Raw genomic sequence first — 26,912 nt, forward strand, 5'->3', positions numbered from 1 at the left:
AAGCACCAGCTATGCTGTTACTCACCAGACGGACATGGACGTGTACCCAAGACACAAAGTCAAATCATGTTTATGCACAAAAATAACAAACAAAAATAACAAACCAACAGACCCCCCGAGAGAGATACTGTTGCTTATTCCTACCAGGAAAGGTAACGCCAAAAGGTAAATCCATCTAATTAGTGCCTGATAAATAATGCAATTAGTCCCACCAATGTAAGGTCAAAGCACTACATTCACACTCTAAAGTTATCACACACCCTGGGCTACCAGTACACTATTCCAGGGGAAACGTATCCTACTAGAGGCCTATTACTTTCTCAGGACAGAAAAGGGTGAGAAACAAACCTGGATCTGGATTTCGGACAACCCCCCACTCGTTACACCTTGGCTCATGTGTGCAACAAGAAACACTGAATGGCACAAAGCTCTGCAGTTACAGTATTTATGCATTTATTCTACAGGAATAATACTACAAAGAACAAAATACAAAGAAAACCTCCACATGCCCATGTTGAGGTAGACCCGGTGAATGAGAGACCAGAGCCCAGTCTGCAGGCCCCTTAAGTAGTGGGCCCCCAGGTGTGCCACATCCCCACTGATCACCAGAGACCGACTCCGCCTACAGGAGCCTGAAACACAACACACACAGCAGACAACTCCAGGGTTGTCACAAGATGAATGACAGAATGTATAAGGAAGATATAGGGAGGTAGTGGGGAAGGTTGAAAGAGGGGATAAGGGGCATGAGCAAGAAACACAGTAAGAACAGGGGAAAGAATGAGAGAAAAGTTAAAACAGGAGTTAGACGAAGAGGAGAAGAAAGCTGGGGAAGGGGTAATTGTGACAGAGGGATGCATAAGGATGAAAGATGAACTAAAGGAGATAGAGCAGGGAATGTGAAAAGGTGCAATAATTATAAGTAAGGCGAGGTATGCAATAGAGGGTGAAGAATGTACAGGGTATTTCTTAGGGCTAGAGAAGACAAGGCAGGAGAAAATTTATTTTGAGCCAGTGGAGGGAATGAGAAGGGAAAAATTAACGGACCTTGTAGGGATAGTGGAAAGAGTTGAATAATTTTATATAGAGTTATATAAGAAAGAAGAGGTAGATGAGGAGAGTAGCAGACAGGTGATGGACAAGATGGAAGATAGACTGAGTGATGAGAATAGAGAGTTGTGCGAAGGAGACATAAGTAATGGAGAGCCAATGACTGGATGTGGCTAATGATTTAACTTTTAAATATCTCGTCCCATCTGCCACATTAGTTCCAGGCCACATCCTCCTCTTTATCAGAGATACTGCCGAGACTCCGCAGCCCTGGAGTTTATCTAATATACTGTCCTTGATATAAAATGGCAGATTCATAAATGATACCAGCAGCCTATCATTAACTAGCTCTCTAGCATGCACCATCGTTTCTCCAATTTTAAACCCATCCATGAGCCTCTCGGGTGACTCATGGTCATTACATATTTTTTCCCCCGTCCATGTGTCTACACGCCAGCAGCCCTCCACACAGCTCCCTCACGCACCTCATCAGCTCCATCGCCATTGCTTCATCCTCGCCTTCCATCTCTACCATTACGGTTAGCTCCCTCTCATTCCTCTCATTGTTTCTGCAGCTCTTGCTCTGCCTTTAACTCCGTGCCTCTCCCGCTATCACCTCCGTGGGTCACCACGTTTCCACTCACCCGCTCCGTGCTTGCCTCCGCCATTGTCGCGAGGTACACTTCCAAACAGGCTCAGACACCCCCGCACAGTGCGTCACTGCCGCAGGGGGACACAAACACACTAGACAAGACAATGACAACGCTAACGTCCGGTTGGATTTACACATAAGAAGAATAGGTAGAAGTAGATAGAGTAGAAGAAAAAGCTGGGATGTGGTGGTAGATCTGGTGAAGGGGAGAGCCCAGTGTGCAGCCCTCTTAAATACTGGTCAGCAACAGGTGTGCCATATCACTGCTGATTACTAAGGTCTGACTCCGCCTACAGGAACCTGAAACACACACAAGCACAACACCACAGCAGCACAACTCCAGGTTTGTCACACAATATTATGATAAAATTGCACTTTAATTTTTTCTTTCTGCACATTTCCCCTGATTTATTTACATGTATAAATAGGTATTGTGGGTGAAATCATTCGCTTACAGACTTACCACGCTGAACACTCCCATTGAGGTCGTCACAGTGAGATGGCAAGAGCAGTGAAAGAAGCCAAACTTAAGTGTCTATTCCACAAGTAAAATAAGTTTCTACGTCAATGTATTGTCAGTTTTTCGTTTGTTCGAAAAGAAGAGTTTATTATTTAAACAACCCCCTCGGACAGATCTTGCTGTTTGGGGAAAATTTCGATTTTTTTGTTTAACCTCGAAAGACGGACAGCATGGCAACAAACGAGAAGGAGCAGACAGACGTAAAAACAATCACGGACAGAGCAAGAGGAGGAGATGAAAGAAGTGAAGTGAAGGACGGACAACAAGAGAACAGACAGGAAAATGCCGTATTTCCACGCAAACTCTGACCCATGCGTACGAACGTTTTGGAGAGGGGAAAGTGGCGACACAGACGTGAGGTGGTGAACTGAAGTCAGATTATTGATCCACTTCATCATTTACAATAAAACCAACAGCTTAGTTTTGCTCGAGCGACATGTCTGTTCCACTCGAACCTTTTAATTTTAACATAACTTGCAGCAAATTACGTTTCGATTCCATTTAATCGTGGAGTTAGGGAGCCGAGTCATTCATAGGTTTTAATAATATCTTCAAACACTGCGTGTATCATCAAATCACTGCAGTGAACGTGACTGTGCCATCAGGCTCACAGAGCGCACTGGAGATCACTTACAGGAAATGAAGAAACTTTCCAAATAATATCCCAGAGGAGGTGAGGATCCACAGATGTGAGGGAATCGGTCCGATGCTCTAAACAAATAAATACTACAGTGACAGTGGCAAGGGGTTCTACGTGCATGCGAATGGAAGGATGAGGAAGAAGAGAGGGTTCAGGGATGTCTGATCAGCTGATATAGATTCTACTGATGTGATCTTTTTTTTAAACTTCATGCTCCGTTCTCTCTCTCTTCTTCACTCACACCCGTTCTCCGCAGTCCGTGCTGTTTTCGTTCTGTTTTGTTTTGGTCTTTCGTTCGGTTATTTCCACCCCTTGCTCCCTTGTTAGCAAGCTGACTCCCAACTCTGCACTTTCCTCCAGCCATCCCCTTGAAAAGTTTCTCCTTAGATGTATGTTAGTTTCCTATGATCTGGTCTGGCTATGATTTGGCCTGAGTCATCAAAGCACCCTGTCTGAGGTTATTTGTTTGATCTGAATTAAACTGTACAATGTGCAAGGTTTTCTTTATGTAAAAGTTAATTTAAGACAGAATTAGAGTATCAAACGTAAATATAAGCATGTAAATATCAAGTTTTGCTAAGATATCTCATAATTATTTCAGAGGAGCGTGACTCAGGATCAGTTCAACCAAGAGCTCAACTTGTTTGCTGAGCTTCCAACCACTTCTCAGGGTCGTCTTCAGTGAACTCTAATAGAAAAAATAGAAAAAGCATCTGAGGTCACGAGTCTGGTCACTCACATCCTCCCAGAAAGTTATCTTACCGAAATTAATGTTATTTTTTGATTTAAAAGAAAATCCCTCTTCAGGACATGGCGAACAGTGTGTATGCAAATGTACAAAATTAATTATAAATGTCGACATTATTTACACTGTTTTGTATTGTACAATAATGGAAAACGTTTTTTTTCTTGAAATAAAGACGTAAAGACGTATATACAGTTGGAACACTGTTTTTATTCTTGAAAATTAAATAAATAAGCAGGACAGTGACATGAACACTCAGGTGTCTGCAACAATGCCCCCCTGCCAGCCAGGCCCCCCATACTGAATGCTTAAAATGAGTTGAAATATTATGAGAAGATGAAGAGTACAGCAAATTATTTGTATTAGCATCAAAACACTTTACCGTAATTGTGTTTTAAAAGTACAGAGACAATATTTGCTAGTCGTCGAGCAATTCACAACATGCACCCTCTCTGTTAAAAGAGTTCTTGTTGACTCCATAGTCAAACATAACTTCCTCATCCACCAGTAAAGTCCTGTTTGCGAGGAAAAGGATGATATCCTTTTCTTCTCCATCCATGTCAACAGCAAAATGCATGGGCCTTATGTTGGATTTTCTTTTGGAGTGATTGATCAGCCTGCCAAACGTCTGCATCCCAGGGTGGCAATGACAAGTCTCTGAGTGGGCATCAATGCACATTGCCTGTCCTTTGCTGTTCCAGAAAAAGAAGATATAGCCAGTCTCCTTTTTATTGGTGATTTTGTGAATTTCCTCACCCTTCTTTCTGCTAACAACAGTTCCATGGTAGTCGCAGACAACCTCACCAGCCTTAAATGTGCGTGTCGTAACGATCCCTCTGCCCCTTTCGTTGAAATCCTGAATGTAAAGTCCTTTCCACTGCTGTGTTTTCACCATTGTCTGGATCTGTTTGCTGTCCATGATACGGTCAACAGATCCAGAAGGTGCCCAGTTGTCGATAACTACACTGCCTATGTTGGCAGTCATCCCCTTCCATCCCTGCTTTCGTACCCATGCGTCGACTCGGTCTTTTGCTGGCATACGCCGACTGAATTGTTCTGTCAAAATAAATAACAAGTTTTGTTAGTCATGAATACAATAATTGAAATCTTTGATTTGTGCAATCAGTCTTACTTGAAAGTAATGTTAAATATAAATAAATAATAATACATACAAAAAAATTAAATAATAAGTACTCACCACGGGTATGGTTTACACGCTTTTCAAATTGAATCTTCCGCCAGTGTGTGTAAAGCTTCTGCTCCCAGACTTGAGAGACATTCCTGCGCTCTTTCACTTGTGGCTGTTTCCCACTCAGTGTAACAGGGTGTTTTTTCAGGAGTTGATTTAGTGCCTCATGGAACCTGACCTTTTCATTTTCCCCTGGAAGCTTGTGCAAATGTATCACTGGCTGTTTCAATGAAAGGTCAGCACAATGGTCACCATGGTTGGAAGACTCATCAGACAGATGAATAGGCCCTTCTCCAAACGGCTCATGACTGTTGCCTTCTCTGGAAGGCCTGGCACTACATAAAAATGAAAAATAGTGAGATTAGAAGAAAAACAAGTGCGTTCAATATAGATAATAGTGTGCTTGACTATGTTGGCATTGTCTTGACAAATATAAAATGTGCTCACCTTGACGCCTCAACCATCTTGGCCAATAGATCAGCGCCCTCCACAACTGCCCCCGGATTTTTCAATCGATAGTATTTTGCAGTTGTGTTGACAGAATGGGCCAGGTAGCCAGCCACCAATGCCTTCTTTGGCTCATCCAAGCGGTTAGCTTCCGTCTCAAATGTTCTTCGCACAGTCTGGCTGTTCACATGGGGGAGGTCGTGCTTTTCATGCAGGCGGTCCAGGTCAGCGGTTGGGTTGTTGATTTTCTTCCCCGTTGAGGAGACAAAGAAAAATTCATCACCATCCTTGTCATTCCGTTCATCCCGCTTGCGTTTCCCTTTTGCAGCAAGGTGTTGTGGCCGCACTCTTGTGTAGTACTTTTCAAACCACTCCTCCTCCTGCTTCGACAGGGCAATTCCAACCGCAAAATGTGCTGCATATATGATTGTATGTTCCGCTTCTTGTTTCCGCCCAAGCCATTCGGCGACCTGTAGAAAATGAGGATATGCCATTGATTAGTAAATGTAATGGCTAAACTGTCAAGGGAAATCTATCAATAGAGGACAGTAACACTCACCTTCATGTTCTCCACCACACATGGCCTTTGGCAGTGCTTCAGTATGACGATTGCCTCCAGATAGTACAGCACAAATATGCACTGAGAAGCATCCGGGGAGGTGGTAGAGCTGTCACCAAGTTGATTCATGATGTTCAAAAATCCTTCCTCAGCTTTCTCAAAAATGGCCCAGCAGTCACGAGGACTAAGAACATCTTTATCCATTAACATGGCATGCCTCTTGGATACAATCTCTTTGCTCACTTGCTTAGAGAGCATACTCTGTACAGAGCCAATGTAATCCACGAAATCAACGCAGTCATTGTAGAGCGCCTTGTCATCCTTTCTCAGATTGGTCAATGCAGTGTTGTAATCCAAGAATCTGTAAGGAGGAAGGAGATGGATTTAAGTTAAGTTATGTACATGCATTAACAAGTATTTATGTGTATAGTGTAAACTGTTGACATCATAATAAAACAAAAGCACCAACCTTTTCAAGAACTTTAGGTACTTGACTGAAGTCTGTACTGTGTAGTTTGCCTCCGACTGTTTTCTTGTGTAGCTTAAGAGCTTCTCTCTGTCCCTGACAAACTTCAAGGATGGTTCGATGGGGTCGGCATAATAAAGGTACCGAGAAACAGTCTCAACCTGCTGTTTGTACTTCGTATTTTCCATATTGACCCGTAGGTGTTCGGCAAAGCCCTGAAGCAGTGGATGATCTATAGAATGCTTTTCCAGAATCCCCATTTCGTTCGCTTTCTTCAATGAGGTTCTGGCCTTGTAAGCTGTTTCCCGGTTACATTGAAACAGTTCACCGCTGCTAGCAGATTCCACGTCAGATGACCCTGCCTCTCCGGATGGCTCACCAGTTTCTGCGACAAACCTTGGATTCCCTTGGGGCAAAGGTGTAGGCTCTCCGGTCACAAACATGTGATGACTTTTCAGCTCCACAATCAGTCTTTCAAGTGGATTTGAAGATGAGACAATGCGGCTAAGAACTTTATAGCTAAAAGCCCGTCTAGTCTTCAGGAGGTCCAACACATCACTCTTGGCCTTTTCAACCACCTCTCCTCTGTCTGATTCTTCTGATTCCTTCATGCATGATCTGCGCAGGTGACAGCTTAGGGATTCTTGGGTCTTCATACAAACTGGACAGAGGAGCCAGTGTCTGCTTGATTTCCTGGAAAAAGAAAATAAATACATTAATCCATATGTCATTACAACAAAAGTTGTACAATGGTTACACATGGTAATACATCAGTGGTGTATAAAGTACTTGAATGCCATACTTGAGTGAAAGTACAGATATCGTACCTGGAAGTGACTCCGGTAAAAGTAAAAGTCTTAAAGTAGCTCATATTAAATTTACTTAAGTATTAAAAGTATCTGTTGTTGAAATGTACTTAAGTATCAAAAGTAAAAGTACAAGTACCAAAATTTAAAATGCAAAGTGCTTTTTATAGTCTATACAGACACAAAACAACCCAAAATCGTTCTCCTCAGGATTTATTTCAACTGACTGAAAAATTATAACAAAAATATACATATACTCTATAATTTTACAAATTTTGAACCCCAGATGCTGAGGTTCAAATAGTAATGGACTAGTGCATTCGAACTTCTAGGGACAACAAAGAACGAACATAGTAAGAAACAAGTGTCTCTTGTGTCTGCCTAAGACCACTTATAGACCACAGTATAACCGATAAACAATTCTGTAAATATCACTAAACATGGACCTTTTCGTTTTCTAATCAGTAGCAGGAGTGATACACAATACCCCTTGTGATAAGTCAGCAAAAGGAAAGAAGTTCTAGGCACAACAAATAGGATAGTTTTCCTCTTTGGTTAACATCTGCACAGTGCTAGGAAAAAAAAAAATCACTGGACCGACCAGTTTTGAGAATAGATAAGAGTACAGAAATCTGTGTTAAAATGTAACGAGTACAAGTTAAAAGTCGCCAGGAAAATAAATACTCAAGTAAAGTACAAATATGTGAAAAATCTACTTAAGTAATCTACCTCCCACCACTGGAATACATGCTATTAAGGTAAACTTTAAATATTTCTTACCCTGGAGCCATTTGTCAAACTGAGATTGGTCAGTGAAGATGAAGCAATAACAATTGGTTTTGTTTGTATCCAGCAGTTGAGGGATGATTCTCCAGTCCAGCAGTTGAGGAAAGGTTCTCCAGAGTGAATTACAGCTGGAAAGCCCAATACTTATACACAGATGAGACAGGGAATGTTGATGGGTGGAGCTACAAAAAAATACTGGGTGCTGGTTGGTTAGTGTATGTGATCCACCCTTGAACCCTCAAACAAAAGTGGCCTGCTATTCATATCAAACCTTCTCTTGCATATGTCCATTCTTTCCAGGCTCAAAATTGTTTTTCTGTAAAGTTTCATCAAACAGAGGAATTCATTTTTAAAAGATTATAAATAAGTGTTTCTCTTTGGGGTAGCTTCATAGATATAATTCCTCAGTTCCATTCATATTTCTTGGCTGGAGGAATGTTGTTGGACCGGCGGGCGTGTTGTGCTGTGCTTTTTGTGAAAGGCTGGGTCATTAACAATAACAAAGGATGTGTAACTCACTTCACACTTTTGTTGTGGCAATGACTGTAGGTGAATGACCCTTGGTGAGCACTCAGGGTGGGGTCTGTGTGGCTCACAGTGGTGCTTGTATCCAGTGTTAATTTTGGCAGCTATTTTTGATTTAGTCTTAGTCTTAGTCTTTTGACGAAAATGCATTTTAGTTTTAGTCACATTTAGTCATTTTTATCCTTCTTAGTTTTAGTCTAGTTTTAGTCGACGAAAACAAATTACATTTTAGTCTAGTTTTAGTCACATTTAGTCTTTTTTATCCTTCCTAGTTTTAGTCTAGTTTTAGTCACATTTAATAGCCACATTAAACTCCTTTTCTATAAAAACATATAGCTGCAGCCTAATAGCTTAAAAATATATATTTAGTTTTAAATGTGAAAACAAAAAGCGAGAGCAGGTCAGACTGGAGCCGGACACAGAAACTGAACATCGGTACAAACCAACTGCAGCTTCTGCTCTGATGAATAAGCTGAGGGGCTGATCTCTGAGCAGCTGAGACCAGAGAAACTCTGTGTTTTCACTGTTTCCATAGTTAAGAAGCAGTCGGTCACTGATCGGCTGCTCCACGAGAACGCGCTCTGCTTTCACTGTGTCTCTCTGAGCGAGTGCACAGGGCGGGGGGCGGAGCTACGGACCGGAGCGCTATCTGCGGCACACACACACACATACACAGACACACTCACTCGCCCGCTCCTAATACTTCATGATGGCCTGATTCGATGATGTTTTAAAAATTATTGTGACTTAGTCATCCACCAACATTTTTGTCTCGTCTCGTCAACGAAAATTAAAATAGATTTCGTCGTAGTTTTTATTTTTAAAGATCCGTTTTCGTTACGACTTCGTCTCGTCTTCGTCATGGAAAAAAGGGACGTTAACGAATATATTTTGTCATCGTCTTCGTCAACGAAATTAACACTGCTTGCAGCCATCTTGGATTTTTGAATGGCACATCAGGCATATTTGTTAAGTAGACCCTTGGGAACCACCATGCCAAATGTGGTGCTTGTATCCAGTGTTAATTTTGGCAGCTATTTTTGATTTAGTCTTAGTCTTAGTCTTTTGACGAAAATGCATTTTAGTTTTAGTCACATTTAGTCATTTTTATCCTTCTTAGTTTTAGTCTAGTTTTAGTCGACGAAAACAAATTACATTTTAGTCTAGTTTTAGTCACATTTAGTCTTTTTTATCCTTCCTAGTTTTAGTCTAGTTTTAGTCACATTTAATAGCCACATTAAACTCCTTTTCTATAAAAACATATAGCTGCAGCCTAATAGCTTAAAAATATATATTTAGTTTTAAATGTGAAAACAAAAAGCGAGAGCAGGTCAGACTGGAGCCGGACACAGAAACTGAACATCGGTACAAACCAACTGCAGCTTCTGCTCTGATGAATAAGCTGAGGGGCTGATCTCTGAGCAGCTGAGACCAGAGAAACTCTGTGTTTTCACTGTTTCCATAGTTAAGAAGCAGTCGGTCACTGATCGGCTGCTCCACGAGAACGCGCTCTGCTTTCACTGTGTCTCTCTGAGCGAGTGCACAGGGCGGGGGGCGGAGCTACGGACCGGAGCGCTATCTGCGGCACACACACACACATACACAGACACACTCACTCGCCCGCTCCTAATACTTCATGATGGCCTGATTCGATGATGTTTTAAAAATTATTGTGACTTAGTCATCCACCAACATTTTTGTCTCGTCTCGTCAACGAAAATTAAAATAGATTTCGTCGTAGTTTTTATTTTTAAAGATCCGTTTTCGTTACGACTTCGTCTCGTCTTCGTCATGGAAAAAAGGGTCGTTAACGAATATATTTTGTCATCGTCTTCGTCAACGAAATTAACACTGCTTGTATCACATTTTGCACAATTTTCTATTACCTGCCCCACTATAAGGTGATAAGTTATGAAGCATTGAAGCTCCTTTCCTTATCATTCAGATTTCGGACAGCTCTTATAATGGCGGCTAATGAAATCCTTAAGGTCACTTCTCTCTGAACCTTCCTGTGAAAAATGTATTTTTCTAACAAACGGGCGGCTATGGCTATGGGATATAGAGGTCGTCCTGAAGGTCGGCAGTTCGATCCCCAGTCATCCCCATCTGCCTTGGGCAAGATGCATAACCCTGAATTATGCCTCATATAATGACAAAGTGCTGCTAATAACTGAACTGTATGAATGTGTGTGTGTGTGTGAATGGGTGAACGTAAAACTGTAATGTAAAGAGCTTTGAGTGGTCATCAAGACTAGAAAAGCTCTATATAAATACAAATCCATTTACTATTTACAGCCATGGTCACATGTCCCTCCACATGGTCACTGATCAGTAAGCACAGTGATTTAAATCAAATATATTTAAGATGCATTCATTAGTCCCAAACACATGCACAGGCACACTCAAGCAGGTTAGGGAAATGTGACCTCTGCTTTTAACCCATCTGGTGCAGGACACACAGTTCAGTGAGCGACCATGTACGGCGCCCGGGGAGCAGATGTTGGGGGAGTAAGGTGCCTTGGTCAGGGGCACTAGACAGGGTAGGGAGTCTCTTCTTAGTACATATACATACTGTGCAAGGTAAACATTTAGAGACAGGTTAAGGGGGATACAAATTTCTCTATTAATATATATAATGGTGAACTATTAATATGTATGAGTAGTTGCTGACTAATACGGATAAATATTTTGTTAAAAACAATGCAACTTAAATCTTTAAGAGCAGGTAAATTCATTCTCTCCTGTTTGACTAGTCATATGCAGTTAGATTAACCATTAGTCTAAATATTTTACCACATTAGGAGCAAGTAAATGGTTTCTCTCCTGTATGACTCTTCATATGTCCAGTTAGATGGCCTTTTTGTCTAAATATTTTACTACACACGGAGCAACTGACTGGTTTCTCTCCTGTATGAATCCTCATATGTAAAGTTAGCGAACCATTCTGGGAAAATCTTTTACCACACACAGAGCAACTAAATGGTTTCTCTCCTGTATGAATCCTCATATGTCCAGTTAAATGGCTCTTTTGTCTAAATCTTTTACCACACTCAGAGCAACTAAATGGATTCTCTCCTGTATGATTTCTCATATGTAAAGTTAGAGAACCAGTGTGGGCAAATCTTTTACCACATACAGAGCAACTAAATGGTTTCTCTCCTGTATGAATCCTCATATGTGAAGTTAGACTCCAATTTTGTCTAAATGTTTTACCACACTCAGAGCAGCTAAATGGTTTCTCTCCTGTATGAATACTCATATGAATACTCATATGTTCAGCTAGACTGAACTTTTGTCAGAAACTTGGATTATGGGCAGAGAAGGTCTCTGGGTCGACTCCACGGAGAGACAACAAAAAGACGCACCTGGATTGATCTGTCCAAAAATCCAAGAGTCTCCCTACCCTGTCTAGTGCCCCTTAACAAAGGCACCTTACTCCCCCAACATCTGCTCCCCGAGCGCCACACATGTTCACTCAGTGCTCTGTCAAGGGCAAAGATTAAATTTCCCTACCTGCATGAGTGTGCCTTTGTATGTCTGTGCATGTGTTTGGGACTAGTAAATAAAGGAATCTTAATCTTAACAATTATGTTCACGGCTGTGTATATGAGCTCCAATCCCTGGGGGACGTTTGTCTTTCCAAACAGTTGGAGTGTTTTACCAGGGACAACATTTTAAATAACTTGTGCTGTTTAATAAATGTTTGTACCGAGTAGATCGGTTTCTCAGAAAAGGCTAGGTCATCTCATTTCAAATAAATACTTTATTTCATTGCAGCTCTGACCATGGTTTGGATTAGGGTGAAGTGAAGTAGCAATATTAATGATTAGATTTATAGCAGGCCAGGTCTTAGCTTGCATACTTTCCAACGTGTATTATTTGCAGAGCTAATAATGTAACAAATATTTTACTGTAAACTTGTCTTCATGTAGTATTATGAAATGCTACTCTCTTTTTGCTGATCAGTTAATGTTGTAAAACTAGAATAGATACATATTTAAATCTGTCGAAAGATATCCTTTAACATACTTTAGTTACTTTACAGAAAGTAATTCATTTATTATACTTCAATGGTGATATGAACTTTGAACTCTGAAGTCAATTCTTTAGTGTATTATATGTATTAACGGTCTATAACGAGCAGGGCAACAAAGGAGTTTTGTCTTGAGTACAGTGAAGTGGCTCTTAAAAGAGCCGTTGTTATGGTCAGTGGAGCAGCAGCAGTTTAAGCTCTCTCTCCGCGGATGCGGCGGGCCAGCTGGATGTCCTTGGGCATGATGGTAACCCTCTTGGCGTGGATGGCGCACAGGTTGGTGTCCTCAAACAGGCCGACCAGGTAGGCCTCGCTGGCCTCCTGCAGAGCCATGACAGCGGAGCTCTGGAAGCGCAGGTCGGTCTTGAAGTCCTGAGCGATTTCTCTCATCAGGCGCTGGAAGGGCAGCTTGCGGATCAGCAGCTCCGTCGATTTCTGGTAGCGACGGATCTCTCTCAGAGCCACGGTGCCGGGCCTGTAACGGTGAGGCTTCTTCACGCCGCCGGTGGCCGGGGCGCTCTTACGCGCAGCCTTGGTGGCCAGCTGCTTCCTGGGGGCTTTGCCTCCGGTGGATTTACGGGCGGTCTGCTTGGTTCTTGCCATTTTGTTGCTTTTCTCTGCGATCGGGAGAAAGAGTGAAGCTGTAGAGAGACACTCTGCTTTTAAACCGCGAAGCCAGCCCTGAATTGGTGACGCTGCTTCAGATCGGGGATAGGCTCCTCCTCGGGTACTGTCTGCTTGTTCGACAAAAGTGTCGACCATCCCCCGCTGCTCTGCTAGAGGCTTCTATTCTGGTTGGTCTGGCATGAACCGTCCCGCGCGATCCGCGTATATATAGGGGAGTGATCATGCTCTCCACCGCAGTTTCTTTTGACGTGTGTTAGGAAACAATCTCCATCCATAATGTCAGGCAGAGGCAAAACCGGCGGAAAGGCCAGAGCGAAGGCAAAGACTCGCTCTTCCCGCGCTGGGCTCCAGTTCCCCGTCGGTCGTGTTCACAGACTGCTGCGTAAAGGCAACTACGCACATCGCGTTGGTGCCGGCGCCCCCGTCTACCTGGCGGCTGTGCTGGAGTACCTCACCGCTGAGATCCTGGAGCTGGCTGGAAACGCCGCCCGCGACAACAAGAAGAGCCGTATCATCCCCCGCCACCTGCAGCTGGCCGTCCGCAACGACGAGGAGCTCAACAAACTCCTGGGCGGAGTGACCATCGCTCAGGGCGGCGTGCTGCCCAACATCCAGGCTGTTCTTCTGCCCAAGAAGACCGAGAAGGCCCCCAAGTCCAAGTAAAGCAAAGCTGCTGGAAACCAACGACACAAAGGCTCTTTTAAGAGCCACACACTCACCTCTGAAGAACAAAACTCCTCATATCACCCATCAATTTAAAGCACACGCACAAGTCATTTTTAGATTATATTAGATTCAACTTTAATCTCATTGCACAGTAGAAGTGCTTATATATAACCAGAAGTGCAATAAAGGCAGTAAAAGTGCAGAGTAATGTGCAAATTTAAAAAAAACGGAAAATGTGAAGTAAAATTTGTAAATACATAAGATATGTACAGTAATAAATATATATGGAATAGAGCAGTATTAAGAGGTATTTTATTATATAAGAACGATGAATATACTATGAGCAAGATCAATATATATGAATATGAATACACTATTGGTGGGATTATACAGTAGTAAACAAAAAAAAGAAGTAGCAGTCTAGTGCAAATGTTTAATGGTTGGAGGACGGTGGGTGGCAGTCCAAGCCAGGGTGGAGGAGGGAAGTATAGTCACTGGAGGAGCTGTGTGTGGTGCGGGGCAGCTGCTTTTACTGTGGTGCAGAGTTTAGCAGGGTGACAGCCACAGGGATGAAGCTGTTCCTGGACCTGCTGGTCCGGGAACGGAGGACCCTGTAGCGTCTCCCAGAAGGGAGGTGGGCAAACAGTCTGTGGCTGGGTTGTGAGCTGCCCTTGACAATGCTGCGAGCCCTCGCAGACATCTCTTGCTCTGGACAGCCTCAATGGTGGGGAGTGAGGAACCAGTGATGTGTTGGGCAGTTTTCACCACCCTCTGCAGGCCACTAGCATTCAATATGTATTCATTGGTATGGTTCATTCTGTGTCAGATGTTTGTGTCACCTGGTGAGGAAACCATCACTCATATGGAAGTTTAAATATAAAAGATACACACTTCAAATTTCAGTACGTCTAAGGTTCATGGATCCATGGCATACATCTCTCATGATGGACGGTATGAATGCAAAAACAACACATACTATCTTCCCAATGAAATAGAAACTAGTGTGGGTAGAACAGATTTAATGCAATTTTAACCCTCTTTACATTTGTCATTCTGCAAATATAGGGTGAGAAGTAAAGAGAGCTATTGGTTAAACATCTTACAAACTATCATAAGATAGTAATGTAGTCAGAAACAATCACTCTGGTACCTTTGCTTAATCTGTAAAATCTGCTTTTAAAAGTTAGGTGCTGTGTGTCCGGTCACTTGTGGGATTATAGACGTGTTTCACATGAGACAGGTTTTCATCCAAAACATTGACCAGGTCCTCTGTTGTATTAAAGTGCCCCAGTACACATGACAGTTATCCAGCATTCAGAACACCAGGACCATTGAAGTGGAGCAGCTAAATGGAACTCAGCCATCATTATTATTATTGTATACATTTTCTCCTGTGATTCTTCTGGTGTGACAGTGCATGGAGCTCTGTCACCATCTGAATGGTTTGGATTCCTCAATAAACGTGTTGAGCACTGAAGTTTACTCTTTTTCCCCAGAGGAGCAGGACTCTGGATCAGTTCAACCAAGACCTCCACTTGTTTGCTGAGCTTTCGACGACTTCTCAGAGTCTTCTTCAGTGAACTCAAATAGCTGTGGCCTCATCAGGTGAGCGAAGGTTGTAATGTTGGTCTTGAGATAGTATATTTTAATTATAAGCTGAAACATTTACTTGGTGTTTAAATCACAAAGCTGAGCAAAACATCACCTGGAAAAACTCTCTACTCCCTGTTAGTAAATGTAACTTTGTGACTTTCCCTCTGTTGGTGTTGCAGTGTCTGATGACAGTTCACCAACACTTTAGTTTAATGACAGACACTGATCAAGTTGATGCAGCTACAGAGCTCATTTCTATGACTCAAACAAGTAGCTGCAATAAAGCAGGAGAAGCTGAGCTACTGGAAACCAAAGCTTCGGAACAGAACATGGAAGAGAGTTCTTCTGGTAGTGGACTTTACTCAGGTTCACATCATTTGGAGAGCAGCTCCATCTGTTGGCTGCCTGAGGTTACTACAGCACAGTATGGTTACATGATGTGAGGCTGGAATTGTCATTTTTCTAAGCAGCTGTCACTTTTCTATTTAGCAAGGAAAGACACGAGGTAAAACGATAAATATAACAACTAAGGCAGACTCTTTAAAAAGTATGGTATATAAAGTAATGGCGATATCGCTGAACATCCCTAGGCAACGTCTATGTCGCCAGGATCTGAAACAGACATGGAATTAATGGAAAAAGTAACACCAATAAGGAAAAGACAGAACACAGAGAGGCAAATGAGGATGAATAAGAAAAGTAAGAGTAAGAATAAAGATTGAAAACAAGAATACTAATAATGCTAACACTAATTTCATTAAATACCAGGGGGCTGAAAAACAAAATACATCAGATATATAGGATGAGTAATTATGACATATGTTTACAAGGAACACAGTGATTTGAAATCCAAATGAGAGAAGTGCAGAATGAATAGATATTTGTTTTATTATTGTTATTATTGATAATTATATATAATATATATATTACCTAACACTGTTCAAATCAATTCAAAGATCATATCCTTAGATAATTTGATCCTATGATGCTGTCATGTCACATAGATAATTGGCTCCTTTGATACCATAGGCTATTTGATTATTTGACTTACTTATAAAGGAGCAACAGGTACAATTGACTAAATATGAAAGAACAGCACGTAAGATTGACTTACATATAAAAGAGATAAAATAACCTATTACCATCAGGGTAATTATAAGAAATATGTGTTTATTATTGTTATTGTTATTATTTATATAATATATATATATATATATATATATATATAGGAATTTATGTCGATATTTAGTGCTTTTTTCTAATACTAGACCCAGATAAGTGGGTCTAGTATCTAGTATCAACAATAATATATATATATATATATATATATATATATATATATTATCATTGAGTACTAGTTTATGTCAAAGAACTAGTTGAACAAATTACCAATTTATTGAAAAAATCAACCAAACAATCACAATATAAAACAGTATAACATAATACAAACACAATAAATGATGTATTCTCATAAAATAACTGTCCTTTCAATGTGTGTGTATATATTCAGTTCCCAGTGTAGTGTGTGCTTGAAGATTCACTGGTTCCGTTCTGGTCCGGGTCTTTATGTCTCTAAACTCAGTACTACCTGTCTACCTGACGGGCAGTACTGGGGTCTGATGTCTTCTGGATAAACGATCAGGTTCAATCTGGGTCATACAGTTGGCCACACTGCATCCACGGTCTGGGTTCTGCTCGCCATCTCAGCATTCAGAATTACAGGATTGAGATTCTTCTGGTGTTCATAAAAAAACAAAAAATCTACACAAAGTGCAGAATAATCTGTGTCTGTTTCCTAATTATATTTCTAATGTTTAAAAAGTATGGTATATGAAGTAATGACGATATTGCTGAACATCATGTTACATGATGCATGTGTGTAGGTAGGAGTACGCTACTCCTTCACAGAGTTTAAAGCCATGTTTTATAATATTTGATGTTTTGATATTTACTAACTTCTTAATCTGAACATTGTAAGATGACATCTAATATTGCTCAATCTATCTAGACTCCCTGTAGTTAAGAACTCTGTCTCTACATATTTATGGACAGTGGTGATGAATGATGAGGAAACAGCTCTTTGTGGAAAGACGTGTGTGGCTCTTAAAAGAGCCTTTTACCAGGATGGACATGTTTCACAGTGAGGACAGATCACTTCTTCTTGGCTGCTGTCTTCTTCGCTTTGGGTTTGGCGACCTTCTTCGCGGGGGACTTCTTGGCAGCAGGCGCCTTTTTCACCACCTTCTTGGGGCTCTTCGCCACCTTCTTGGGAGTCTTCGCCACTTTCTTGGGGCTCTTCGCCATTTTCTTGGGGCTCTTGGTGGGCTTCTTGGCCGCTGCTGGTTTAGCCACCTTCTTCGGGGACTTTTTAGCGGCTGCTGGCTTCATGGCTCCCGCCGACTTGGGCTTTTTAGCCACTGCGGGTTTCTTGGCGGCGGGCTTCTTGGCTTTGGGAGCGGCCTTCTTCACTGCCTCTTTCTTGCTCATCTTGAACGAGCCGGTGGCCCCGGTTCCCTTGGTCTGGACCAGGGTCCCGCTGACAACCAGCTTCTTGATGGTGGTGTTGACGCGGGAATTGTTCTTCTCCACATCGTAGCCTCCGGCAGCCAGAGCCTTCTTGAGGGCGGACACGGACGCGCCACTGCGCTCCTTGGACGCGGACACGGCCTTCACGATGAGCTCACTGACGCTGGGGCCGGCGGTCTTCGGTTTCACGACCTTCTTCTTGGCCGCTTTAACCTTGGCGGCGGCTGGTGCTGGAGCTGGAGCGGCTTCTGCCATCTTTCTCTTTGCGTTTAGATCAACGACGAACTAACGGAGTGAGTTACAGGACTGATGAAGAGTCCTGATCGGGAGGCGGTACTTGAACACACCATGAGAACCGTGGAGACTCAATCGAGCCGTGGCTCCCGTGTACAGTGTGAACGCACAGACACTTGTGTTTTCTCTTCACTGATAAACGAGTAAAAACTCAGTGGGTGAGCGGTGCTGGAGGCTGACAGTGAGGAAGCAGGTAGCGGACTTATTTGTCTTCATGTTGAAGTCATGAAGAGCTCTGATGCTCTCTGCATTTGGCCGGTGGAGCCTCCGAACACGACCCGTTCACCGCGGTGAGCAGCGCTACTCAGCGGCTTTTCCCACTAGTTTCTCTCCTAAAATGAGTTCAAAAGCACCACAGCTCCACCAAAACCCGTTTCCTAGCTGCTCCACATGTTTGTTCAGAGACACCAAGTGAAAACAAGCACCTGTTGAGGATCTCTTAGTAATAAAGTCAAGTAATTGTGCAGGCAGCAAACACACCGCTGATGGCCGAGGCTCCTGGTGAAGTTGAGCCAGACTTCCTATCAGAGCCGTGAATTTTTCATCCTGAGGAAGCTTGAGAGTCATTATAGAAGTAGGGCTACATTTCATATCCATGTTGAATTTGTCAATATTCACCTCAAGCAAGGATTAAATTAATATTGGGGCACATTTCTCTCATTTAACACCAAAAGTAAACAGGTTACATCATTTAATTTCCAGAAAATGTTTAAGCTGTAAATTAGTTTGAGAATTTCTCTACTTAGTAAATACAAACTTTTGCTCATCATAGTAACACTGGGATACATGTTTTTGTATATTATGATCATTATTATTTGTGTTAAATAATCATTTAAACATGACAAACGTTTCTGAAAAACGATTTGACCCGTGTGTGAGAACTCTCTGTTAACCTGTCAATATGTTACCTACTGGTCTAAAGATCAAGTCTTCTCAGACTTTTATAGCCAATAACACATTCATATTACAATTTAAGGCCTTAGTGTCAACAAACTCTGTGTTTATCCAGAATGTACACACGTGTGCAGTATGTGAAAGTGTTTGTGTACATTGTAGAATGTAAACATGTCATTTTAACCACTCAAACAGACTTTAATTACATATTACTTTATATAAAAACACTATTACACATAATGCTTTAAATGCTAACAATGATTTAAAAAAAAAAAAAAAAAACCTTCACTCAACCCCATCCAAGCCCATGGCATAACCAAAATAACAGTGTTGTTGTTGATCTCATCGTTTTTAAATCATGAATCAAAGGTACGATAGCAAAGACAAATTTGAGAGATGGTCACTCTGCCCAGAAGTTTGTTGAGCTTGTTAAGACTGAAATCTATACTATGCATGTGTGCGTGTCTGTGGAGATGGCTCTGAAAGTCAACTTTAAAAACAAAAGCAATTTGTTAGACGGGGGTGGGGGTAGGGGCAGTTTGGGAAGAATGTGGGAAATATGTAGCCCTCACACGGTGACTTTTAGTAACCTTTGCTGCTTAGTGTTAATGTGGAAGCTGGTTCAAATGTGTGTGCGTCACATCGCTGTTCAAACTTGCAGCTGTCTAATAAGGCCTACTGTGAGAACTTTGAATCTGTGACATTCATTACGCTGTACTTTTACTTGTTCTCATACTTAACTTTTTATATTAAAGCATACCTCCCTTAGCTTCCACACAGAGTTCGTGCAGCTGGCCCAGCTTCAGGAGGGCAGATAGGCAAGGCGTTGTTTTGTCTGGAGATGGTGCATGCTTACTGAAGACTCACAAGGCGTCATATTAGTAAATACTTGTTGAAATTAGACCAGACCGGCTCTTCTCATATTCGGGATAAACCAACATGTTGACAAGCTCCCCGTCGCTGTGGACGGCTACAGGTTACGGGGGATGAAAATACAATGTTAAGGATGCCCCCACAAAACCATGACCATTTTATTCAATGTCCATATCTGCAAACAAAACCAGATGAATATAGTAAAACAGAATCCAGCAGAATGTCAGATTGTAATCAACAACACTTTCAAGCATACATGAGGTGCTTTTAAAACTGGTCAGTATCCAATGATGCAAAATGAAAGGTGAACATAGTCACACTGTCAGCCCGGACTTATAATAAATGTCCATAACACTTTCAAAAACAGTTCCACACAAGCATCAAGTGCTTACACTGCTGGACACTGCACTAACACGTTTGGTTGGGGGTTGTGTTTTAGATTAAAAGCTATTTAAGTAGTTAACAAACACACAAACCATACTTGGTTACATACTTGGTCACTTAGGTTACAATTTTTATTCCAATAATGTTATGGAGGGTTTTAATAGCTGGGGTCCAAAGGACTCAAAGGATAAACTATTTAACTGTGAGGCTAACAGGAGGGCTAAGTGAGACATTGTGAGCTGAGTCTTTGTGTGACCATTGTTTTTCATTCAAGGCTGCTCAATATTCATACTTTGACTAAGTACTTCCACAATCAGTCCTAATGATACTCTTATTTCTAACCAAGCCTTTTTCACCGGCACTATTCCTACTGGATGGAAACGTGCTACAGTCCTACTGCTACACAAAACTGAGAAAGTGTCAGACTTTAATATCTGCCGTCCTACATCCACACCTGTGGAGGCGCTAGCGCACCATAGACGTATTTATCAGCGGCCATGAGAATCCACAGAGGAGGAAGACGGCTGCCTCTGTCTTCTAATAGGTCCTCATTCTGGCTATGACTAGCTGTGTTTTCGCGTAGCAGTGCATTGACTAGATCTCATCTTACTGAAGAAAGATGTCTGGACGAGGAAAGGGAGGAAAGGGGCTCGGTAAAGGAGGCGCAAAGCGTCACCGCAAAGTTCTCCGTGATAACATCCAGGGCATTACCAAGCCCGCCATCCGCCGCCTGGCTCGCCGTGGCGGAGTGAAGCGTATCTCCGGTCTGATCTACGAGGAGACCCGCGGCGTGTTGAAGGTTTTCCTGGAGAACGTGATCCGCGATGCTGTCACCTACACCGAGCACGCCAAGAGGAAGACCGTCACCGCCATGGACGTGGTGTATGCTCTGAAGAGACAGGGCCGCACTCTCTACGGCTTCGGCGGATAAACTCACTTTCCAACAGCTCAACAACACAACGGCTCTTTTAAGAGCCACACACCGAGTCAATGAGAGCTCACATCCTCTGCTCAACAACAAGTCGTTCTCTGAGTAGATGTCTTACAATGTCAAGATTTCAAAGTTATTTAATATCAAAACATCACATAACAATTACTAATCGTAGTTTCCTCTTTAATTTCTAAACGTTGAAGTGACCCTTAAAAACAGTTTATATTAAACTGTTATCTCTTTATACACATATATGTGTGTGTGTATATATACTGTAGTAACACCAGGCAGCCAACAGATAGAACTGCTCTCCAGATATGTGAACTGGAACAACGTCCACTACCAGTTGAACTCTCCTACATGTCCTGTCAGAAGCTTTGTTTTCCAGTAGCTCAGCTTCTCCTGTTTTATTGCAGATTCTGATCTGTTCTGAGTTTTGAAAATGAGCTCTGTAGCTGCATCAACTTGATCAGTTGAACACTAAGTTAAATATCAGAGTGTAATTAAAAAGGACCAGGGACAGAGCTGTTTGATTAGGTGCTGCACCTCACCAGTTTGTTGCTTTGAACGGATGTTGAGGCGTAGGTGAAAATGAGTCACCCCCTGTAACAGCATAACTATAAAATAAACAACAATCTGACCACAATTTAAGGAAGTGAAGTTGACATTACTCATTCCATCTTTCAGTCAAGCACGTGGGGAGAGTGTCGAGACAAGAAAAAAGAAATGTTGGCCAAGTTAAATAAATTCATCATGTTACTTACATTATCTGACTTGTATTTTAATTCAAATAGATTAACAAACAGACATTGACATGAATACACAGACACTCACACACATATCCACCCTCACACATAAATATATACACACAGACACACAGCCATAAAGTGAAAATCTAAATTCACATATCTACATCTGCTGCTATGAAGAACACACGACTGGTCCTCTACGTGCACACCACAGCGTGCGAAAGACACTGACGTTCCCTCGTACCTCGGGAGTTTGGTAACGGCCTTACACTGAAGCCTTCTGGACCCTGACTGACTGACCTATTGACTTACTCACTGGCTGCCGGAGGCTACGATGTGGAGAAGAACAATTCCTGCGTCAACAGTTCTTAACTACAGGGAGTCTAGATAGATTGAGCAATATTAGATGTCATCTTACAATGTTCAGATTAAGAAGTTAGTTAATATCAAAACATCAAATATTATAAAACATAGCTTTAAACTCTGTGAAGGGGTAGCCTACTTTTACCTACACACATGCATCATGTAACATGATGTTCAGCAATATCGTCATTACTTCAAATACCATACTTTTTAAAGAGTGTGCCTTTGTTGTTATATTTATCGTATTACCTTGTGTCTTTCCTTGCTCAATAGAAAAGTGACAGTTGCTTAGAAAAATGACAATTCCGGCCTCACATCATGTAACCATACTGTGTTGTAGTAACCTCAGGCAGCCAACAGACGGAGCTGCTCTCCAAATGATGTGAACCTGAGTAAAGTCCACTACCAGAAGAACTCTCCTCCATGTTCTGTCAGAAGCTTTGTTTTCCAGTAGCTCAGCTTCTCCTGCTTTATTGCAGCTACTTGTTTGAGTCATAGAAATGAGCTCTGTAGCTGCATCAACTTGATCAGTGGCTGTCATTAAACTAAAGTATTGATGAACTGTCATCAGACACTGCAACACCAACAGAGGGAAAGTTACGATGTTAAATTTACTAACAGGGAGTAGAGGGTTTTTCCAGGTGATGTTTTTCTCAGCTTTATGATTTAAACACTTAGTAAATTTGTCAGCGTATAATTAAAATATACTATCTCACGACCAACATTACAACCTTAGCTCACCTGATGAGGCAAAAGCTATTTGAGTTCACTGAAGACGACCCTGAGAAGTGGTCGAAAGCTCAGCAAACAAGTGGAGCTCTTTGAACTGATCCAGAGTCACGCTCCTCTGAAATAATAATAAGATATCTTAGCAAAACTTGATATTTACATGCTTATATTTACGTTTGATACTCTATTTCTGTCTTAAATTAACTTTTACATAAAGAAAACCTTGCACATTGTACAGTTTAATTCAGATCAAACAATAACTTCAGACAGTGTGCTTTGATGACTCAGGCCAAATCATAGCCAGACCAGATCATAGGAAACTAACATACATCGAAGGAGAAACTTTTCAAGGGGACGGCTGGAGGAAAGTGCAGAGCTGGGAGTCAGTTTGGTAACAAGGGAGCAAGCGGTGGAAATAACCGAACGAAAGACAAAAAAAAAACAGAACGAAAACAGCACGGACTGCGGAGAACGGGTGTGAGTGAAGACGAGAGAGAGAACGGAGCCTGAAGTTAAAACAAAATATCACAGATCACAGATCAATATAATCTGTATCAGCTGATCAGACATCGCTGAACCCTCTCTTCTTCCTCATCCTTCCATTCGCATGCACGCAGAACCCCTTGCCACTGTCACGGTAGTATTTATTTATTTAGAGCCTCGGACCAATTCCCTCACATCTGTGGATCCTCACCTCCTCTGGGATATTATTTGGAAAGTTTCTTCATTTCCTGTAAGTGATCTCCAGTGCGCTCTGTGAGCCTGATGGCACAGTCACGTTCACTGCAGTGATTTGATGATACACGCAGTGTTTGAAGACTATATTAAAACCTATGAATGACTCGGCTCCGTAACTCCACGATTAAATGGAATCTAAACGTAATTTGCTGCAAGTCATGTTTAAACTAAAAGGTTCGAGTGGAACAGACATGTCGCTCGAGCAAAACTAAGCTGTTGGTTTTATTGTAAATGATGAATTGGATCAATACTCTGACTTCAGTTCACCACCTCACGTCTGTGTCGCCACTTTCCCCTCTCCAAAACGTTCGTACGCATGGGTCAGAGTTTGCGTGGAAATACGCAACGTTTGCGTGAGAAGTGGCGTACGCACGTTTCAGCCCCCGCAACGGTTATAAATGAGACCTCCTGTTCTCTCCCCTCGTTGCTCCTCTCCGCATATTTTCCCTCTGTGCCTCGTTTGACCAGCGGTGGAAGTGTTTGGTCCGTGTGCCCTCTCACTGGCATTTTCCTGTCTGTTCTCTTGTTGTCCGTCCTTTACTTCACATCTTTCATCTCCTCCTCTTGCTCTGTCCGTGATTGTTTTTACGTCTGTCTGCTCCTTCTCGTTTGTTGCCGTGCTGTCCGTCTTTCGAGGTTAAATAAAAAAATCGAAATTTCCCCAAACAGCAAGATCTGTCGGGGGATTGTTTAAAATAATAAACTCTTCTTTTCGAACAAACGAAAAACGGACAATACATTGACGTAGAAACGTATTATACTAGTGGAATAGACACTAAAGCCTGAAACATGCTTCTGCGTTTTCACGGGCCCGTAAGCGCAAGAGCCCTTCCGGGTCCCTTTCGTGCTTCTGTATCCCTCCTTACGTGCTGACGGGTGTCGACCCCCTTTTCTAAAATTTACGGCAAAGTTCCGCAAGCTCACTCAGCCCGCAAGGCTGTGATTGGTCTGCTCTACATCCCTTCTGGAGCTGCATTTCGGTTTCATGCCCCATAATACCGGCAGAAATCACGGAAGATTTAGAAGAACGAATATGGACCAAATAGAAGAGCACTTGGCAGAAGATATCCGATAGTATGATCACTTGTATAACCTGTCACTGACTGGCGGATTTGTCCGCCAGAAAAAGGCTACGAGGAGCCGCAGTGGCTATGTAAATAAACAATCGACAAAGAAGAAAGAAGGCGTCTCTAAGGTCGTCTTCGACAAAAAGCATTACTCCGCCTAGTGTTCTGGCGCGGAATTGCTTTGTAAGACGCGCAACGGTTGGGGAAGCATGAATGAAAACGAGTCTTGCGCCACAGCGGCGTGAAAACACGCAGACGCAGTCGCAGAAGCATGTTTCAGGCTTTAAGTTTTGCTTCTTTCCATCTCACTGTGACGACCTCAATGGGCGTGTTCAGCGTGGTATGTCTGTTAGCGAATGATTCCACCCACAATACCTATTAATACATGTAAATAAATCAGGGGAAATGTGCAGAAAATAAAAATTAAGGTGCAATGTTATCATAATATTGTGTGACAACCCTGGAGTTGTCCTGCTGTGGTGTTGTGCTTGTGTGTGTTTCAGGTTCCTGTAGGCGGAGTCAGACCTTAATAATCAGCAGTGATATGGCACACCTGTTGCTGACCAGTATTTAAGAGGGCTGCACATTGGGCTCTCCCCTTCACCAGATCTACCACCACATCTTGTTTCTTCTACTCTATCTACTTCTACCTCTTCTTCTTCTTATGTGTAAATCCAACCGGACGTTAGCGTTGTGATTGTCTTGTTTAGTGTGTGTGTGTCCCTACGGCAGTGACGCACTGTGCGGGGGTGTCTGATGCCTGTTTGGAAGTGTACCTCGCGACAATGGCGGAGGCAAGTACGGAGCGGGTGAGTGGAAACGCGGTGACCCACGGAGGTGATAGCGGGAGAGGCACGGAGTTAAAGGCAGAGCAAGAGCTGCAGAAACAAGGGAATGAGAGGGAGCTAACCGTAATGGTAGAGATGGAAGGCGAGGATGAAGCAACGTCGATGGAGCTGATGAGGTGTGTGAGGGAGCTGTGTGTGTAGACGATGACGAAAAAAAGAATGAAATGACCATGAGTCACCCGAAAGGGAATGAGAGGCTCATGGATGGGTTTCAAATTGGAGAAACGATGGTGCATGCTAGAGAGCCAGTTAATGATGAGCTGGTGGTATCATTAATGAATATGCCATTTTACATCAGTGACAGTATGATACTAGATAAACTCCAGGGCTGGGTAGTCTCGGCAGTATCTCAGATAAAGAGGAGGATGTCGCCTGGAAATAATGTGACTGATGGGACGAGATATTTAAAAGTTAAAGCCACATCCAGTCATTGGCTCTCCATTACTTATCTCTCCTTCGCACACCTATCCTCATCGCTCAGTCTATCTTCCATCTTGTCTATCACCTGTCTGCTACTCTCCACATCTACCTCTTCTTTCTTATATAACTCTCTCTACAGTTCTTCAACTCTTTTCCACTATCTCTACAAGGTCTGTTATTTTTATTTTTCCCTCCACTTGCTCAAAATAATTTTTCTCCTGCCTTGTCTTCTCTAGCCCTAAGAAATACCCTGTACATTTTTCACCCTCTATTGCATACCTCGCCTTACTTCTAATTATTGCACCTTAACACTTTCCTTGTTCTATCTCCTTTAGTTAATCTTTCATCTTTATGTATCCCTCTGTCATAATTACCCCCTTCCCAGCTTTCTTCTCCTCTTCCTCTAACTTCTGTTTTAACCTTTTTTCTCTTTCTTTCCCCTGTTCTTACTGTTTCTTGCTCATGCCCCTTATCCCCTCTTTCAACCTTCCCCACCATCTCCCTATATCTTCCTCATACATCATGTCATTCATCTTGTGACAACCCTGGAGTTGTCTGCTTTACTTGTGTTGTGTTTCAGGCTCCTGTAGGCGGAGTCAGACCTTGGTAATTAACGGGATGTGGCACACCCGGGATTGGCCACTACTTTAGAGGCCTGCACACTGGGCTCTGGTCTCTCATTCACCGGGTATACTCTTTTCTTTGCATTTTGTTCTTTGTAGTATTATTCCTGTAGAATAAATGCATAAATACTGTAACTGCAGAGCTTTGTGCCATTCAGTGTTTCTTGTT

General features: G+C 42.3%; 2 protein-coding genes across 2 annotated transcripts in view; one reads left to right on the forward strand and one right to left on the reverse strand.

Annotated features, from left to right (window-relative positions):
• The window catches only part of LOC133933439 (zinc finger protein 260-like), a 627,571-nt gene that overhangs the window by 201,755 nt on the left and 398,904 nt on the right, over positions 1-26,912 (reverse strand). Inside the window, exon 3 of the mRNA XM_062380551.1 lies at positions 11,282-11,658. Coding sequence (XP_062236535.1) covers positions 11,282-11,658 — 377 coding nt within the window. The remainder of the gene's footprint in view (positions 1-11,281; positions 11,659-26,912) is intronic.
• Positions 20,876-26,912, forward strand: part of LOC133933462 (histone H4-like) — a 556,161-nt gene continuing 550,124 nt past the window's right edge. The window contains exon 1 of the mRNA XM_062380582.1: positions 20,876-21,180. Within this exon, the coding sequence (XP_062236566.1) occupies positions 20,895-21,180 (286 nt within the window). The 5' untranslated portion in view covers positions 20,876-20,894. The remainder of the gene's footprint in view (positions 21,181-26,912) is intronic.

Source organism: Platichthys flesus, chromosome 22 (assembly GCF_949316205.1).
Source record: "Platichthys flesus chromosome 22, fPlaFle2.1, whole genome shotgun sequence".
Lineage (NCBI taxonomy): Eukaryota > Metazoa > Chordata > Actinopteri > Pleuronectiformes > Pleuronectidae > Platichthys > Platichthys flesus.